The sequence below is a fragment of the Perca fluviatilis genome, chromosome 17 (assembly GCF_010015445.1).
Source record: "Perca fluviatilis chromosome 17, GENO_Pfluv_1.0, whole genome shotgun sequence".
Classification (NCBI taxonomy): domain Eukaryota; kingdom Metazoa; phylum Chordata; class Actinopteri; order Perciformes; family Percidae; genus Perca; species Perca fluviatilis.
In genome coordinates this window covers 26587784-26608811 of record NC_053128.1, presented here as the reverse complement: position 1 = coordinate 26608811, position 21028 = coordinate 26587784, and the positions used below count along the sequence as shown (strand labels likewise).

The 21028-nt window shown below is 39.3% G+C and overlaps 1 protein-coding gene across 5 annotated transcripts in view; it reads right to left on the bottom strand.

Annotated features, from left to right (window-relative positions):
- Positions 1–21028, bottom strand: part of LOC120546038 (rhotekin-like) — a 28313-nt gene that overhangs the window by 6148 nt on the left and 1137 nt on the right. For 2 of the 5 annotated variants that reach the window (XR_005636774.1, XM_039780785.1), the window contains exons 2-11: positions 19325–19524; positions 18749–18795; positions 18604–18657; positions 18222–18339; positions 17889–18131; positions 17695–17789; positions 17481–17587; positions 17255–17383; positions 16161–16323; positions 4801–4899 (exon numbers count right to left, since the gene is read on the bottom strand). Coding sequence is in view for 1 of the 5 variants with exons in the window: in XM_039780785.1 (XP_039636719.1) it covers positions 4801–4899; positions 16161–16323; positions 17255–17383; positions 17481–17587; positions 17695–17789; positions 17889–18131; positions 18222–18339; positions 18604–18657; positions 18749–18795; positions 19325–19524 (1255 nt within the window). In the remaining 4 variants the exon portion in view is untranslated. Of the gene's footprint in view, positions 1–4800; positions 4900–16160; positions 16324–17254; positions 17384–17480; positions 17588–17694; positions 17790–17888; positions 18132–18221; positions 18340–18603; positions 18658–18748; positions 18796–19177; positions 19302–19324; positions 19525–19610; positions 19654–21028 lie in introns of those variants that run through there. The other 3 variants (XR_005636776.1, XR_005636775.1, XR_005636777.1) reach the window with 3 other exon arrangements.

Genomic DNA, 21028 nt, shown 5'->3' with positions numbered 1-21028 from the left:
TTGATAAGCGGGAATTTCCCAGAGGGATTCTTATTTCCTTGACTGCGTTCACGCAGCCTGTCTTAATGATTGAAATGAAAAACGAACATTGTCATATAAACACACCCACATTTTAGGTGCGACATATTTGTTCCCCTGGGTTAGCCCAAATGTATACTTTTCTAGCATGACTGGCGCATTGTCAACAGGTGTCAAAGATAATTGCACCTATTAACATTGACAGTATCTGACGCCCACGTCATTGTTGGGAAGAATTATTTATCTCTTTCCGAGCTTGGCATTTACTCAAACCCGTTTGTGTACTTTTAGGCCTGGCGTCACTCCAGATTCCTGCAGATAAAGACAGCCTCCTTATATTGTCAGAATGCCTTCATGAAGAGACACGTGTACAAGTGTATGTTGTCCATGACAATCTGATCCATCCATGGATATGTATGTTTGCAAGTTTTAACTCCTTAAAGGGGTGATAGAATGATTATATAGGGTATTTCACACTGTTCCTTATGGTCTCCTAATGGGGTATGTAACATTGGTTGGGCTGAAAATGGCCTGGTTGATATTTTATTGGCCCTTATGCATCCCTGTGTTTTGGCCCTATTTGTAACAAGAGCTTTTCTTCCAAATATGGTATGGTCATGAATATTTAGATGAGCTGCGCGGTGATTGGTTGAGCGACTTGCCATACGCAGACATTAGAGACGCGCGCTGATTGGTTGAGCGAATCCCCAATACACATACATTAGAGAAGCGACAGAATCTCATATTCCAGACACTGCAATGTTTCATTACCAAATTCACTTCTGAGACTTTTTTAAGCGAGAAATCAACTATATAAAGCTCAAATATGGGCCGTTTTACAAAAATGTATGGCTAATTGCAAATTTGGTAAGACGTGTCAGACTTTAGGAGCTCCACACAGTCTGACGAGAAAGCGACAGCCTGCTGGGCTCCATACCCAGGGAAAAGTCACCCTTTGTGGATACTGCATACGGGGCTCCGCGGCCAGCTGCCGGCATAACTATATCTATAAATAATACATTTACGGTTTTGAATGTCCCAATGTCTTATAAAGCTAACCGTTGTGTCCGATTTGATTTTAAGGCATTTTTATGAACGCGGTGCCTTTGTAGGACGCGCAGCTGCTTGCTATGTCCCATTCATTACAATGGGGAAATACCGCAGCTAGCTAGCTACATTGTCGTCATAACTAAATTATATTTACAGTTTGAATTTCGTCACGCCACTTATACAACATCATTCCCCAATGTCTTATAAAGCTAACCGTTGTGTCCAATTTGATTTTAAGGCATTTTTATGAACGCAAGGCGTCTTTGTAGGACAAGCAGCTGCTTGCTATATGTCCCATTCATTACAATGGGGAAATACTGCAGCTAGCTAGCTACACTTTCGCCATAACTAAATTATATTTACTGTTTGAATTTCGTCACGCCACTTATACAACTCATTCCCCAATGTCTTATAAAGCTAACCGTTGTGTCCGATTTGATTTTAAGGCATTTTTATGAACTTGCGTCTTTTGTAGGACGAGCAGCTGCTTGCTATATGTCCCATTCATTACAATGGGGAAATACCGCAGCTAGCTAGCTACATTGTCGCCATAACTAAACTATATTTACAGTTTGAATTTCGTCACGCCACTTATACAACATCATTCCCCAATGTCTTATAAAGCTAACCGTTGTGTCCGATTTGATTTTAAGGCATTTTTATGAACGCGGGCGTCTTTGTAGCGAACAACAGCTGTGCTACTATGTCCCATTCATTACAATGTGGAAATACCGGAGCGCTTGGCTCACTTTCGGCATAACTAAAGTATATTTACAGTTTGAATTTCGTCCACGGCATGAATATTACAGGTTCCTCAAGGTCTTACAAAGCTTAGCTAACACTTGTCCGATTTCGGATTTCAATTGAATGTATTTTTGTGAATGTCAGAGTTAGGAGGAGGCTAGCGCGTCCACATTGATGGACTCCATCTCACCCCGCGCTCTATCAATGAGACTCGCGGACAAGAGGCGTTTATTTCCGGATTGTTTGTTTAAATAACTCAACACACATACCCATTATAAGATTAACTGGAACCTCGGGGCTGCGGTAAAAGATTGCGGGGCGTAACAAGCTCGCTGACACTGCGCGGTCAGGGCGTGATGTGCAACCCAGGCAGCACCAACACCGCGCTAAACTCCGCCACACAGTCAGAGAAAAATTTGCAATTAGCCATCCATTTTCGTAAAAGCGGCCCATATTCGAGCTTTATATGGTTGATTTCGCGCAAAAAAAGTTTCAGAAGTGAATTTTGTAATGGAATAGCAGAGATCTGCGTGACCTAGCTAGATTCAGAAAACTACCTGATCTCAGGTCAGTTGTGGCGCCTATGTAAATGTTGGGGGTGACTGTTCTCTTAAGGTTCCGGATTTTGAGATGCTTGCGCAAGCAACTCAGCTTTGTTGGGATTCGCCCGTTTTCAGAGGCAGTTTCAAAATATGAGATTTTCATAGTAAAGGGGTGTCAGTGGGATTTTGAGCTTCTATGTATGTCCTATTTACCCACCAAACTGTCGTTATTCAACTATGACAGGGTAAAATCGGTTTTGCATTCTATCACCCCTTTAACTTCATATCCTATCACGTTATTTTGACTTTTCCTGCTGTTCGATGCAGCCATTAGTTTCCTTTCAATTCCACATGATATGGAAGTCAATTACTGTAGCAGACTCATGAAAGTTGTTGAGTTGTGCAGTCAGTCGCAGTGGGGGACGAACCCACAGAGAACTATCAGTCAATTCTGCATCCCCCCCCCCAGCTCTAAGGAGCAAGTGTATTTCATGTTTTGGTTTTATAGCCTGCAACTGTTTTGGTTATCAGCTTAGTCTTTGGCAGAAGTAGGCAACTATTTTGGGTAAATAACATCTAGAAATCCACAGTAAGGCTACCTGGTGAACATAGTGGAGCATTTAGCAGCTAAAGAGACCGATATATATCTGTATATCTGGATCAGTGTCTGTGTCCAAACCGGCAGCGACAGATGCTGCCCACCAAGAGCCTGGGTCTGTCCAAGGTTTCTGCCTAAGGGACCGTTCGGTATTTATGGACTGCACCACTGGAGGAAAATAGGGGAGGGTCATGTGTTGTTATTCTTTGTTGATGGGAGGGTCATCCAATTTTTTTTGTCTACAGGGGAGGGTCTCCTAACTTTTGTATTCATGAGAAGAGCAAAATTTCAAAGTGGCTTGTTTGGTGCATATTTATCCATGTAGCTCCATGTAGCTCTCTCAGTCTCGGCCCCTATCGCTAGCAGATGGGTCCCTCCCTATTTAGTCAGCCAGACCTGTAGCTTAGAGACCGTGGGATTTCCCAAACTGAATAAATTCCGCTGGCACATATAAACACAAAACTGCTTTGTTAGCTCAATTGTGTTGTAACTGTTGTCTGCTGAAAAAAATAATTGTATTCATTAGCATGATTGCCGTACTGCTTAGTTCAAAAACATCCAAAACACCGTACGAACAGACGCAAGCTTTTATTTTAAAAAGTCAAAACTCGCGCCGCGGATAGCACCAGCCGGCAGCCGGGAAGGCATGAGACGGGAGGTAGCAACCAGTGTTGAATTACCCAGTGTGCTTTGATGAATGGTCTCAATGTTTTATTGTTTTATTTCATGTGAATACTAGTTTACTAGAGGAGTAACTTAGTATTTGAAGTAACGCAGGAAGTGTACATTTAGTTTCCATGCTTATTGTGTTTACAGCGTTAGTGAGTAAATCTACTGAAATGGCCACCACACCATAACAGAGGAGTGTGATGAGTCAGATGAGAATGCAGCCGTTTAGACATCTATGTCATGGCTGTAAAAAAAACTATGGAAATCTGTACAGCTTTGCCAAGCGCAAATCAGTACAATAAATTGTTGGGGAAGGTCATCCTTTTTCTCCTGATCATGTTGGAGGGTCATCCAAAATATATTGCTGATGAAGGAAGGGTCAGGTCTATTTTGACTAAAGGTCCCAAAACTTCCCCGGTGGCCCCTTAAATAAATAACGAACAGTCCCTAAAAGGAAGTTTTTCCTCACCACTGTTGCATCAAATGCTTACTTGTGGGAAATTGTTGGGTCTTTGTAAATTATAGTGTGGGCTAGAGCTACTCTATATGTTAAGTATCTTGAGATACAGTAACTCTTGTTATGATCTGATACTATAAATAAAATTTTATTGAATAATTCCTTCAGGCTGAACAAAACAGAGCTAAAACATAATGACAATATTGGACTTAAATGTTTCAGGTGGACACAAACACGACTCCAAAACAATGCTAATGTAGCACAGTATCTGCTGAAGGTGTAACTCTGCAACTGTTTGCTAACAATACTGTATCAACTTAAAAAGGTGCTGCTATGTCATGCTTACAGCTTGTTGATGTTGCTCCCAAGTGGCCAGATAAATCAGTTATTGCAGCTTTAGTTTATCAGTAATGCAGTTTAAGTGCTGCTTGATTTGAAAAGTTGTCACTGCATTTTTATTACAGACGTGTTTTATTACCAAACAGTTAGCAAGATTCAAGAGTCTGCTAGTAGATTTAAATATGTACAGCAATGCATAAAAACAAATCAAGGGCCATTGCAAACATTACATGCAGAATCATTTTTTGTACAAAATTATGTGCTTTGATTTAGGCGACTGGAAGGAAACCAGACAAACCACTGATTTGGCTGGTTTTCTGGTTTGCTTTCCTCCTTCTATCAGTGAGAGGTAACAGTGTTTCACTCTGCTTGTGTTACAATACCTATTTCATGGTATAGCGATCCCTGCTTCACTGGAATGGCTTTCCTGGAGCTCGGCATTTCAATCTTCATGAGGTGATCACAACACTGCTTCCACTGGCCTGCAACAAATATTATATCCAGCGATTTTCATAGCATGTAAATGGCAAAGCCAGTGATGGGGAAGCTACTTTGAAAGCATAGCTTTGTAAACTACAATTACTTCACAGTAGCGAAGCAATGGCTAAATAAAAAAAAATATATATATATATTTATATATATATATATATATATATTTATATATATATATATATATATATATATATATATATATATATATATTTATATATATATATATATATATATATATATATATTTATATATATATATAAATTTCTTACCTTTTGTGGCCCAAGTGGAGTTGGAGTTTCAATAGTTAACTACACATTACATTACCAAAAAAAAATAAGAAATACATAAAAGTAATTAAAACATCAAAGGGGAGAAAGAGGGGATAACATGCAGCAATGGGCCACAAGTCGGAGTCGAACCCACGGCCACAAGTCGAGGAGTAAACCTCTATAAATGGGCGCACGTTCTACCAGGTAAACTACCCAGGCACCCAAACCAACAAGATTTTAAAGATGATTTTTAATTTTGCGCTTTTGTAGGCCTTTATTTGATAGGACATCTTAGACGTGAAAGGGGAGAGAGAGAGAGAGGGAATGACTTGCAGCAAAGGGATGCAGGTTGGAACCGAACCAGCGGCTGCTGCGGCGAGGACTGAGCCTTTGTACATGGGTGTATGCTCTACCAGGTGAGCTACCCCGTAGTCATTTTTATCAATAAGTTCATAAACCTTTGTTTGACTAGTTAATTACTGAACCCAGCCATCACATCATCACATCCTGCTCCACCCAAAACCACAAGTAAATTCTCAACCTGTGGGAAACACGGCTATCATATACAACATTTGACAAGCTGGCAGTACCAATGTGATGCATCTCACTGTCATGCTCATCACTCATGTCATCCTGAGAATCTATGTCAATAAATCAGAGATGGGAAGTAACGAAGTACAAATACTTCGTTACTGTACTTAAGTAGATTTTTCGGATATTTCTACTTTACTACTTTTTTTGTGGCGACTTTTTACTTTTACTCCTTACATTTTAACACAAATATCGGTACTTTCTACTCCTTACATTTTAAAAATTGGCTCGTTACTTTAGTTTTGTACAACAGGTCGTAATGTCGGAGAATAGCGCTGACCAGGGGCGTCGCACCCGTGGGGATGTGGTTTTAACACCCACACTTTTCCCGGTGATCGCTGTCTGCCCCCTGTCATCTCATATACCAAATATGGTCATTTCCTTTTCATCAGCAACCAATCTTGAAAGTCAAAGGGGGATTATTTGATTCTAAAAGCGCAATCTCATTGGCTGATGCCAATTTCTGACAACGTGATTCGCTTAGAATGGTCACGTGACGCGCTCTGACATTTCCGCGGTAGCTCAGAATGTCAAGGAAGTGCGTCGAAAACGGTCGAAAATCACCTCAAAGAAGACGAAAACAGTTGTTATCAGCAAGAAGACACAGGGGATTACACACTAAGACAGCAGATGATGAAATGTCTTCACATAGTACGTTGATGTGTCAACTATCGTTCAGAAAACAGGAGTTTTCAGACAGCGGAGGTAATCAATCAATCTCTCTTTTTTTTTTTTTCTCTCAGCAGTTTACAGAAATCCATAGCCTAGCAACATGTCATATATTAAATATGTGGGTGTCACCTATATACTATTCTACTATAATTACTATAAAATACTAAACCAATCTGTAATTTTGGGATCCTAAGTGGTTGTGAGTCCCTCAGGCTGTGGCAGGCAGATCCATATTTAGCTGTCAGTAGAGCTGCTGTTCCCTCTCCTAGGAGAACTATCAGCTTCTCTTCTGGTGTTAACTTTGGGAAGTTTTATGTTTTGGGCTATTTTTCCAAGGTGTAAATCTCTTAGTGAAGATACTTTTTCCCAGTGGAGGAGGAAGTGCATCTCTGTCTGACCCAGTTGGTGGTCACTGAGCCTGTCTCTCTCTGACCTGTCTGTCTGACCCGGTCGGTGGTCACTGAGCCTGTATTTAGTATGGATGGTAACTGCACCTTTTTAGGTTTACTAGCAACGTTAATTAATAATGCTAATTATGCGTAGTATTCCCATGTAAGAGGTATAACGTTCCGTAATATTAGCTGCGTTATAGCATTCATAATAAACGGATAAACGGATCATAATATAATTACGTATGTGGTAATTTGCATAAATAGCACAACAGATCTAAACATTGGGTATAGCCAGGTGAAAATGTAAAAGTAAAAAGACTTAATGTAAAGGTCTGAATGGAACCCATTTAGGCTACCCATGAGAATTAATACACAGGAAGAAGTGCTTTAAACCAGTATTGATTATTGAGTGTATTAAACCAGTATTATTATTATTACAGAGATGGGGTTTGGGGCTGAGTCAGTGGGACTGTTTCTGGGGGATGAGTCTGAGGGAAGAACAAGGTAAGGAGAATGCAGAAGACAAAAGGTAGGACACAAAAAATGTAACCCCCAGAAACAGTCCCACGGACCCAGCCCCAAACCCCATCTCTGCAATAATAGGCTAATTAATAAATGCTGGTTTAAAGCACTTCTTCCTGCCTCTATGTATTAATGCGCATAGGTAGCCTAAATGGGTTCCATTCAGACCTTAATATTAAGTCTTTTTCTGTTATATGTCAACAATATATGCGTAGTTGGAAACCAGCATCAGCTTTAAATACGGTCCTAATCTAGTCCTCACTAACACGTTTCAAATAATTTCACTGGAGTTACCGTTATTATTTTTCGTGTCATCAATAGGCTACCGAATTCAATCTAATTGGATACTACGTTGTATGCATGTAACGCACCACTACAAGACGACTCGACAGATTCGGCCGCATTCTGCATTCATTTGCGGCAAATAATTGCAGCTTGATGGTGGTAACGTTAGCACTAGTAGTATGGACGGCAACATGATTGAAAATGAAGAAAACAGAGATCCCAGAGATTAGGCAGACAAGCAGCAAGACATTCCCAATCATCCCTGGCCTTATCTGAGAGAGATGTTTGAGATAGGCTAGAAGGCATCAAGTATGACTCCTGACCAATGTGCTGCGTAACTCTAAAAGTATGGGGAACTTCTTAATTAATCTATGTTTAGTAATTCATATTGTATCCTTTATTTTCTTTTTATATTTGAGCACACACACACACATGTAGATTCCTTTACATGTTAAGGGGACGAATAAAAAAAGAGAAACTTGATCTGTGAATTCTCACAGAATCACAATTGAATACATATCTTGCTACTCAGTCAGAATCTTATTAAGTTGGAGTCCCAGTCTCTGTAACAATAATCATATATGGGATGTTTGGCAGACATCCATTTAAAATGTAGACAATGGCATATAAAGAGCCTGGTTTTTATGTCCACTGAAGTTTCTCATCTTGCACTCTAGTAACGTGTGTGGTCCAGGTAGCTTTGCATAAAAAGTGGTTGTCATTCGCAAGGCTACTTTTACTTTTATACTTTAAGTACATTTCAAAGCCTGTACTTTGTTACTTTTACTTAAGTAAAGAAATTAAATCAGTACTTCTACTTTTACCAGAGTATTTTTTAACACAAGTATCTGTACTTCTACTTAAGTACGGGAAGTGAGTACTTTTGCCATCTCTGCAATAAATACAGTGTCATAACTGTCAAACCAAATACCAGGAAGCTCTAGACATTGCTATGACGTTCCATGTGTACTCAGTATGTAAATACAAGACATTTCTTGGGTTCTTGATGAAGTAATGACTGGAATAACTTTGTGTTTGTGCAGCGCTTCTGTCATCGAGTCATATTTGCGGTTCTGCAGCCTCATAACTAACTAAACAATTTCCCTGACTTCACAATAACAACTAAGCCTGAATGAATGCTGCAAGTATGCAGCTGTAAAAATACCTTGACCAACTGCCACTATGCTCGTTTGAAAGCCATGATGTCTCTCTCTCATGGGTGGGCCAAATTCTCTGGGAGGGCAAAGCAGAGAAAGGGGAGGTAACCTTGCTCCTTATGACCTCGTAAGGAGCAAGATTCCAGATCGGCCCATCTGAGCTTTCATTTTCTCAAAGGCAGAGCAGGATACCCAGGGCTCGGTTTACACCTATCACCATTTCTAGCCACTGGGGGACCATAGGCAGGCAGGGGAAACGCATATTAATGTTAAAAATCCTCAAAGTGAAATTGTCATGCCATGGGACCTTTAATTGAGAATCAATTCAAATGAAGGAACATTGTAATGGGGAATATACTCGCCGTCATACAAGAAAAGTGATCTTTGCAGGAGATTAACTGATGAGTGAAAGGATCAAGATTTAGCAACAAAAGACTGCTGCCAAACATCCCACCCTTGTTAACACCAAGGAGTGGCATACATCACACATTCACTTGTTCATACACAATATTGCTGTGATGACACATTCAAAGACACATTCTCAAACCTGTTCTCTCCGTACAGCAAGAGCTCATTTTTTCGGACTTTACCACAAATATTGCAATTGCTCCGTGCAAACACTGCCTTAGTAAAGAAGATTTTTTTCATATCTTAATTCTCAGAAATGCACTAAGGCATAAATAAGTTACAACAATAGCCCCAAGGTACACAGTATTCAATTCAGGGACACACCTGGGGCCTGTTGCACAAAACCAAGATAAGGGATTAAGCAGGGATATTCAGGTTATCCTGGATTAATTTAGCTTTGACTTGGTTGCACAAAAGCAGGTTGAATTAAACCCAGCCAAGTAACCATGGCGATTTATTCTTTGCAGCTAGCCTGGTCCAGAGCAGGCTAACAGCCAGGCTAAGATTAATCCTGGAGTCTTATGTGTTAAATCAGCTGACGCTCTGATCTGAAATAAATGTGTTTAACAGTTATTCCGTTGTCTTCTGAATGTGTTCTGTTTCATTTTATTAACATGCATTACTTGTCACTATTGCTGTCACGAGTTTGATTTAAATCCTACTACTGCAGTTGTTGAGATGGTAATGGTAAAAAGTGGAACGATACGGAGGAAATGGGCTTTTCCTCCGCTGCTGTCTCCGTGAAATGTGCCCCCGCCCGTGCAATGCGGGGAGGCGGGGGGATCCTCCCACACCGTGCAACGTAGGGCTGAACGATTTTTGAAAATAATCTAATTGCGATTTTTTCCCCAAATATTGCGATTGCGATTCGATATTCGATTATTTTTTTAAGCTCTTTGTCTTCTGTATTATTCAACAAAGACAAACAATAAATCATTGTATAGTATGAACAACACACAATTACACACTAGACAGTTAAATAAGTAAAAACACATACATACATATATATATATATATATATATATATATATATATATATATACATATATATATATATATATATATACATATACATACATACATATACATATACATATATACATATATATATATATATATATATATATATATATATACATATATATATATATATATATATATACATATATAATATATATATATATATATATATACATATATATATATATATATATATATACATATATACATATATATATATATATATACATATATACATATATATATATATATATATATATATATATATACATATATATATATATATATACATATATACATATATATATATACATATATACATATATATATATATATATATATATATATATATATATATATATATATATATATACATACAAACACACACACACACACATACACACACACACATACATATATTTTTTTACAGTGCACAGAGAGGAGCTGCCTCCAGCCCCTCCCACTCGTGAAGTTGCGTGCCGACACCGTCCAACACTGCACTTGCTCAGAGGGTATCTTACGTTAGTAGCTGTGGTCTTGCCGTGGGATTAACTGTACTAATAAAACCGTTGAAACACCGCGCGAACGCTGCTGTGAAAGCTCCCAAACCGTCATTTATCAGTCTGATTGTTACCCCTCTCAGTGGCAGCTCCTCCACCCATATCTTTATATCTTTATAACGGAGCTAACCGCTAACCGGAGCTAACCGCTAATCAGAGCTAGCTCGTTGCCAACCGAGCCTTCAGTTCTGCGTGCCTGTATCCATTAACTGCATGTATGGACTCGAGCCCAAACAAAACCCTTCATTTTATTAAAATGGCTGTAAAAGTTTTAAACTTCAACTCAGAATTGTTTGAATGACAGAGATCAGCTCAAGGTACAGTGTAGCGTTAGCGTGCTAAGTTGATGCTTTCTCTGCGTAGTGCAGACTGATTTGTTCTTGCGAGTCATCAAATCGAGACCAAATCGCAGCCTTTGCGTTTTAACATATCGCGATATTATCGCAAATGCAATTAATCGTTCAGCCCTAGTGCAACGGACTCTAAAAGCGGACTTTTAGCATCAATAACGACGACAATGGCACCTGATCAAACGTCCTTTTTTTTACCAAATGGGAGTGAGAATGTGTTGGAATGCCACAAAGCTTCTTAATCATTTCATTTTGGGGCTGTCACTTGTCATCTTGGGAGTGAGAAAAAAAAAACATGAATAATAACAGGCTACATTGTTTTACAGATATGCTTACAGTGTGTATTGAAGTCACTTCTTTTTATAGTTTTTGTCCAGTCATGCTTGTTCTGTATGAACATTAATTGTAGAAAGATATTTAGAATTAGACATAGCTTATGGAGATTTGTGCATATGATTGTAAAACATATTCTCGCATTATGAATAAGCTTCGAAATTAAGCCTAGTCCTTATAAATTTCCCAGGAACAAGATTTTAATTTTTATTTATATAGTGCTTTACAGGCTACTCAAAGACACTTTACACTAAAACCAGCGCATAAAAACAGATACAGCAATAAAACCAACACATAAAACAAGCATATTAAAGCAATTAAAACGTGGAGTGACTAAGTAGATTTTTTTTTAAAATCCATACGTATTCAGTCGGTCCGCTATTGTCTCTCGGGCTTTTTTTCCCGTTTGATAACAGCCATATTTCCCTTTTTGCATATTATATGTTTCACCTCCTCGTAAATTTCCATTAGAAGCTGCTGCTCAGCGGGTGAAACATGTGCTGCACACGTCTTTTCCATTTCTGCATCAGTAAATCAGTAAATGAACGTGCACTTATCCCAGCTATGTACACCTGGCTTGACATAGCTTCACCTTCTCATCCTGGCTCGGCAAACGTGCAACCGATTAAGCCGCGATGAGCGGATCACACTAAGTCAAGCTGCGCTTTTTCAGTTATCCTGGATTTCTTTATTCTACTTTTGTGCAACAGGCCCCAGGTTTCTTGATGCAAAGCAAGGCTAAAGTAAATGTTGTAAATGCATTACACAATATAAAGATTAATTGTCTATGCTGGATACAGAAAAGTTAACTGCTTAACTGAAACTAGAGACCATGCGATGGGATCACACCAGCTGCAACGCCAAATCAAGCTGGGGCGTAAAGTGGTGGGGAGGGGGCTAATAGCCCCTTCTCCACGTCTTAGCTCTTTACTTTGGCGCCCTTGCTCAGACCATAAACACCTTTAAACTCTGCCTTCAGTTTGATGCCAGATACACGAATGTAAAGTTTTGTGACTGTATCTTGCACGGTTATAGGGACAGGGGTGTAAAGTGGGGGGCCAAGGTCTCTTCCCTACTTTTAACCCCCGTACTTCTGGCACCCTTGATCGGACCAAACCCATCTCACAACTCAGCCTTTATTTTGACTCAAAACACCTGTCAAGTTACGGGACTATATCTTACCCGGTTGTGATGTAATTGCGGTGCAAAGATCTGGCCACTGACAGACATAAACACCTGACATAGTTCCTATATCATCTTATAAGCTTCAGACAAAGATCTAGTAACAGTCTCACAGCTGTCATTTATTATTTTCTAATTTATTATTGTAAAGGGGTGTGTGCAATAAAAACAATTTACCTACTAATCCTTTTGATTCATACAGTTGGCTAACTCAATCATCTTTGCTTGTTTAACAACACTGAGACATCTAACACCAATGTAGAACATTGTATTGGTCATGACATTGGAATGATCTTACTATGAAGGGGAGCTAGAGCATGAATTTGCCACTTCTAATTTTAAAAATATGTATTGGTTTTGATCATAAAATCTATTTTCTGTGTACTTTTTTTATTCTGATGTATGTGCTACTACGTAGTACCTAACACACCTGACACAAGTATGTGTTTCAGCACAATGTGAAACAATGATTATATAGTAATTATGGTATAGTTATAATACAATATGTATATTGTTTTTCAATTATTATGGGGAGAAAGGGCTTGGTCTTTTTAATTAAAGCTCCTAGAATACATTTTTATATTTAAAATGGATCCCAAGACTTGAATGTAAAATATGTCGGCCGTAACGATGATCCCACAATTACTTATCACCCAATTCTGCAGTTTTTTTTGCAATTTTTCTTCCAGCTCAATGTTTTGTTTATACGACCAGCAAATTCACTCTTCTGGATCATTCTCACTGCTTAGCACCTTTTTGGGCGGCAGCAGTCTGTAGGGAGTTGGGTTGGGAACCGGAGGGTCACTGGTTCAAGTCCCCATACAGACCAAAGTATGGCAGTGGACTGGTAGCTGGAGAGGTACCAGTTCACCTCCTGTGCACTGCCAAGGTGCTCTTGAGCAAGGCACCGAACCCCCAACTGCTCAGGGCGCCTGTCCACCGAAAGCTGCAGCCCTCTCACTCTGACATCTCTCCATTAGTGCACGTATAGGTACTGAGTATGTGTGTAATACGGTGTATAATAACAACAGAGTGAAAACATTGTAATTTCCATTGTGGGATTAATTAAGTATAAATTATTATTATTATTATTATTATTAAAGTAAAGGTAAATGTATATATTGTTTATTGTCTGTTATCTTATGAGGTAGTAATTTTTTTATTTTTTTTTGTAACAAAAGCAGCTGCTCAGCAAAATTTGGTGAAAGTCGAATACATTTTGTAGGGAAAGTAAAACTGAAATGAATGAAACCATTGCACTACAATTGTTGAAGGATAGTGCTTTGGGACAACTTACTATTGCATTTTGTTGTAGTTTGTTGTGTGACAAATCTAATCATCCACTGGAGGACTTTGGAATGTCTCAATGTCTCCACAAAAGACTGTACAAAATTAGTTCTGGCTAGAAGATCATTATCTTTGGGTGTCTCTATAATCAAAGTAGGAAACACCACTCCCTGAAAGCTCCCTGACTCAGTGTATTGATGATTATAGTGTTATTTTAGGATCTGTACCAAACAAAGATGTTTTCTTTAGTCTGTAGGATACGATTTGTAAACTGGGGCGTTTCTGCAGCACGACAATACTTAATTCAGAATGGTTTGACACATATTTTGCCTTTAACAAATATTGTGCCACCCCCCTGCGATTTGGAAATTTCAGTAGTCCATATTGCGATTTTGATAAAATTGTGATTAATTGCGCAGCCTTACTTCGGATGTCAGAGAACTTTTTGCAATTGAACAAAGACTAAAAAATTTCAAAAGAGCAGAAATACTCATCTTTGGAGCAAAGGCTTAGAGACTGAAAATTGTCTTTGGAGAGCAAAAGTGAAGCTAGAATTCTGGGTGTAATCATAGTCTGTAATCTACATTTCAAGAGCCATATCAATGATCTCACAAGATCACCTCTATAAAAAAACATCTCAGAACTAAGGGGCTTGCTATTAAAATCAGACTGAGAAATTAATCCATGCATTTATAACGATCAGACTAGACTACTGTAATGGTCTATTCACACAAACCAGCATGAACCATCAGGTCCACAGGCAGAGGTCTTTTAACCATCCATCAAAGCAGGAGAGGCTATATTCTGTGTGTGTGTGTGTGTGTGTGTGTGTGTGTGTGTGTGTGTGTGTGTGTGTGTGTGTGTGTGTGTGTGTGTGTGTGGTGTGTGTGTGGCACTTGTTTCATTATTATTTTTATGTAAAGCAAATTGTGTAGCATTTTATTACATAGGAAATGTGCTATAAAAATAAAGTTGACAGACACTACAGACCAATAAACATTGCATGATCTCAGCCAGACAACGGACAAATATTTTCTTTGTGACACACTCATAAAATGACATGCATAGTTCACGGTTGCCACGAACATTAAAGAATGCTGTCCTGCAGGTATCAGTATCAGCAGGTGTATTTTGTGTCCTACATACACAAAGCCTGATGTGTCACAAAGCCTTACTGTTTCCAGGTATAGAGACTGGGTTGGGTTGGGAGTTTGAGTCAATGCTGTAATCAAGCGCAATTTGTTTCTCTTGTTCTTATAATGACTTTAACACTGCTCAGCTGTTTTGTAGTTGCAAAAACTGTTGACTGTTTAAAGAAAATTGGAGATGCATGGTGCATTTTGTGACTGTCATGTAACAGTATTAGTTGCAGTAGGCAGGGTCTTGCCAAACTACTTAAATCCATTTAAAGCTACAGTTGGTAACTTTAATAAAAATAATCTTTTGTCATATTTGCTTAAACTGTGACTATATCCTGATCCTGAGAAAAATTAAAAGTAAAAAAAAAGTCTGCCTCTGCCACCTCTTGGTGCTCCTAATGGCACTTGCAAGATTCCAGAGGGGAAAAACAACCAATCAGAGCCGAGGATTGTCCAACACAGCGTCAGTATCTGTCAAACCAGGCAACAGTGGTCGAATATGGATCAAGATTCTGTTACTGCATTGCCCGCCTCAAATGTTTTCAGAAACATGTTTTAGTGTACGTTTTCGCTGTAAAAATGAGATAGAGGTAGGCGGTGCATGTTTGTAACATGTAACCCGGGGCACAATTGTTTTTATTTTACGGCAGAACAGACTATTGATTCATATTTGATCAACGCTGCCTAGTTTGACAGTTTGATGGGAGTTCACGAGCATCCATAAACCAAGAACATAACAGGTGGATATCCATGAACTACTGTACTGTACCTTGGGTGTGTATTTTGATTTCCAGAAGTTCTGGATCTTCTGGGGCAGAACAATATTCAATTAAATTGTTCCTATAATAAATAATAACACTAATCAGAACATATTTCCTGACTAACCAACCTCAGCATAAGTATTAACTCAGAGTGTTCTCCATAATTAAAAGGGTGTTGGTTCTGTCATGTCCACATACCGTGCTTGTCAATACAACAAAACTAATTGCTTTTTCTTTGGCCCATGGCTTAAATTCACACATTTTGCATGTAGCTGGTGTTACAGACAGGACTGGGAATTTTGTTTTTTTCATCTAGGCCTCACCCATGTTGTAGACGTGCTGCCAGATGGCCTGGGTCCAGCGCTGCGTGTCTTCAGGTGTGTGCGTGGTTAGCGTGAAGGTTAGTTCCTCTCCTTGATGCTGTGTGCTGATATATATACTCTGGTGATCGACAGGATCCCTCTCTGACACACAGACAAGGGTATGCTGCGGGACAAACAAACACTCAATCATTTTCATGTTAGTTATTCAGTCTATTGACAAAATAATCCAACAGGTTTAACTGCAGTTGACAGAAGATCATGGTAAATCTGCCGCTGAAAAAACATCCTTCTACAAATAAATCAGCTGTGGGAGTACATTTTAATATGGCCCTGTGGTACGGACTACCAACTACTTCATATATCAATAGTTAATCCAATGGTTCTCAACCCTCTCCAAAAGGTCACAAGATAAACACGGGTCTCTGTGACATGATTAATGCGGCAGGAAAGAATAACGTTTTTGTGAAATATTAGATTATTTTAACTCTTTGAGCCTTTAACAGTTATTTAAACAACACATTCAGATAAGTGAAGAGGGGAAATCACTGCTAATAAACAATTGAAATATGTGACAAGAGGCACCGAGTAGATGCTGTCTTTTTGTACAGTGACACAAGCCAAAAAGGTTAATGACTAACAATGTGTTGTACTTTAGATGTTTGTTTTTTTTAAGTGTTCTTGATGTAAAATCTTACTCTAAAAAGTAACTTGTTACTATAGCTGTCAGATACATGTAATGGAAAGAATTGTATCAATAATAGCAAAATACATGAATAAATTCATATAAAAGAATTAAAGTCTCTATCTGTAATACAATGTTAGTATAGGGGTACTATTTATTTTTAGGATTAACTGACATTTTTTAATTCTAGAGTATATAATACGTCTATGACTCCATCCATCCATCCATCTATCCATCCATCCTATTCCAATCTTCAAATGCTCACCATTAGAACAGGTTTCCTTTCCGAATATGTTTTCATTAATTAACAAGTGCACTCTGTAAGCCTCGGCATGTTATTGTAATCAATATTGACAAAACCGTAAATGAATCCATCTATTTATTCATAATACTTTGCTAACTTAGAACCAACCTTTTTGATGGGGATTACAAGTAATAGCTTGTCCTCAGACTCCAGGTCTTCTTGACTCTGATAGCAGAGAAGACTTTGCTCCCTGAGGACTCCATAGACATTTTCCCAGCAATTAAGGTCCTCTCCAAGCTGAATGAGAGCAGGGAATAATATGATACAATGAATGGTAATGTGATATAACAATATAGGAATTACAAGGCAGGATAATATATGAAAATCAAGTCACCTTAACCTTGAGTTGGCCACTTATCGTTGGCTGAATCATGCACAGCGGCTGAGCAACTAGACGGCAGCACATGTTGCCGTATAGGGGCAACCAGAATGGATTATTCTCTGGAAAACAAAGAGATTAGGGATTCACTTTCAGGAGAAGATGAGAAGAGGACAAAAAGATAAGAGGACAGGAGGGGGAAGAAGAAAGAAGAGGATTTGTAACTCACCTGTTGCTGCCAGTGACAAATCATGCGTCTTGAAACCTTCCTGGACGTGTTCTATTCTCAGTGTTGTGTGAGCCAGCAGGTTATACTTAGGCCCCCTTCAGAGAGAAAGCATTGGGGAAAATCAACGTGACACCCAGTTATAAAATAAAATATTTCCATTGTGTGTGTGTTTTAGGGAGAATTATCATCCTCACAGTGTAGACAGGTCAGGGGATAAAGGCGGGGACACTCTTCCAGGTTCTACATTTCCTCCACTGGATCCACAAACAGCTGCAGACTCAAACGCAGCACGGATCTTTTTCCCCGAGGAGCATCCCACTGAGCCCCCCAGACGGTTCGCTCTCCTGGGTCCTAGAGCCCCCGGGGAGAAATCCTCGACCGTACAACTGCTGTACAGTTCAACGCGAAGCTGAAACCCTGGGCCTACCTCGCTGCTGCTTATACACATTTAAACAAGGACGAATGAAATGTCTTTAAAGTGGGATCAGACAAAAACTGAACCTCGAAAAAAAAACTGTGTGACTTACAATATGATAGTGTCTTCAAAACAGATGTCAGTTAAAGTCCTGTCTACCATCACCAGATCAGTGTCATAGATCTCTGTACCACAGTGAAGCAAGCAGAAAACAGCGCAGCGCTGTAGCTCTGCAAGTACAAGAATAGAGTGAAAACTGCAATTGATTCTAAAGGTGCTGACACATATTTATCTTATGTAATAATATGCACTCATGCAAGTCAGGTACCAGAGAGGGTGGCCAATAATTTCAGTCTTTTCAGTGCACTTTTATGAACTGATATCTGGCTAAATGACTAGGTATTATAGTGAGGTCAACAAGGTTTTCATGCAATCAAACTTCATCCATTCACATTAGCGCAACAGGTCCCCTTGATCACAACATCCTGACTTACCTCCTTTGTTTTTGAAGTACTCGGAGTCTTTCCACATCAGTGGGATTCGCAAGTCTACAGAGTACAAAATATTAAAGTTAGAAATATAAAAGCCAGGTTCAAGTATTTGTATGAATCTGTGTCAAGACATTTTGTTAAAACTCGCCTGAAAGGGATACTTTTCCTACACATGGCACAACATCTTCAGATGGCCTGCAGTTAAAAGAGATAGTTCATCTATCCAACTATCCATGTATACACCATACATACATGCTGTGCAGTACAGGAACACTTATGCAATCCAGTACAAAAGCAGAAATGACAGCCTCAAGAAGAAAAAAAACACTATCAACACATCTGTTACACAACAAGAACAACTGAAAGATATGTGCATTCTATTGTATCATATTGTAGGTAAAGTGTCCTGTCCACCATTACATACATAGCCTATGGTTGTAAATTTTGTATGCAAATGTGTAATGTATGCACATATAAACACAACATTATAAACACAACAAATCAGGTAAACCCACACATCTAATGTTTGTTTTGGAATTAAGGGACTCCAGGGGTTGAAAAAGTGAACTTGTCTGACCTCTAGTGGCTGGTAGGAGGCATGGCAACGTCCACAAAGACTGCACTTGTTTCCGCTCTGCAATACATTCTTTTATCCCTCCCTGCTTATAATAGAGTATCTGTCTATTTACCCTTACATACAATATATCCTCGCACTCCATCTGACCTGCGTCCCACTTTTTGTAGTATTTGAGCTTTCCTCATCCTTTGTAGTTGGCTGAGCAAGGCCAGAATGCGGGCATTGCAGGTTAGCAGGCTCCTGGAGGCCTCCAGGGCCTGCTCTCTCCTGGAACAAGCTGCCAGTAGCTTACTGGCTCCCTCCCGCATTCGCACCTCCATCTCAATCTGCTTCAGCACCTCTTCCTCCTGTCCGAGATAAGTGGAAGAAGATTACTCTTTACCAAAACTATCAATATTCATATTATTTTGATTAAAAATAAAGAAAAATTTACAGCATAGAGTGCTTGGAAGCTGGTACTGAGAATGATCCGATGTCTATGAACAAAAGAGTCAAACAGTCAAAGTCTGATGCATTTTTAGCCTACTTTGGTCCAGACTGAAATCTCTCAATAACTATTGGATGGATTGCCATGAAACTTTGATGTCATGGTCCCCAGAGGATGAAGCCTCATTACTTCAGTTGTCCACTGATTTTTCATCTAGCACAACCAGCATGTCTTCCTGTATCCGCTCAAATACTAATACTAAACAAATACTAAATTTACATGGTTCCCAGACAATGCATCCTATGGATTGAACCCCCGACTTTTCCTCTAACTTTACCATGTTGTTTTTAGTAAAATGTCTCGACAAACTATTGGACCGATTGCCATGAAATTTGACGCAAACATTTATGTTCGTCCCAGGATGATTTTTAATCTATAAAAGACTTTGGTGATCTCCTGACTTTTCTACATGCCATCATCAGGTCAAAAATGTACCTTGTCCAATACTTTGGTTTATGACCAGACATCGGCACAATGAACAACATTCCCATCAGCCTGGGGCGTACTTTGTGTTAAGTGCATACCTACACGCAAAGCTGAGATGGTGTACATGGTACACATTATACCTGCTGAACATCAGCATGTTAACATTGTCGCTGTGGGCATGTTAGCACATGGATGTTACCATTTAGCCCAAAGCATTACTGTGCCTATTGGAACTGCTAGGCATGCTGTGGACTTAGACTTGTTATTTTATTTTTACTTTTTTTAGTTTATTAGTTTATTTGTCAGGGACCATGCAAAGTTCCAGCCCTGTACCAGAGTTAGCTACACAGCTAATTTACATCTGTGGTTCCTGTGGTATTTGATGTGTCACAAAGTGACAGAGCGTGATAAGTAATTCCATTTTCCGGGTGTTGTTGATGATATACAGTAATAAACATGACTACACATTATCAGGTGTCAGTCACTATAATCGGTCTTGTAACTTTCAAACACTCCGCTGATCCTTCTGGCAACAGGCTTCAAACACACTGAGCCAGACCAGTTACGCAAGAGCCGAGCCACCACGGGGCGGCAGTGTTAAATTAGTGCATCACATTAATCCCTGGATGTAGTCCAGCTGTCAGAGCCCTGAGACTGAACTCATTTCAGGTGAGCCATGGCAAGGTGCATGTTGGTGGAAATGAATTCCCCACAATAGACAATGTTACCATTGTCTTTGCTTGAAACAACAGATTTGTTATCTGACCCAGGTAAAAAACAATACTGTATTTGGAGCAATGGAAAGTTCCAATGTCCACATGCATTAGATGGAATTCTTTATTGATAATCCACTTAGCGCATGTTTCCTAATGAGCTCCAGTTGGAACTGCTGTTTATGGATCAAGTACGGAGTGGGGACTGGTAGCTGGAGAGGTGCC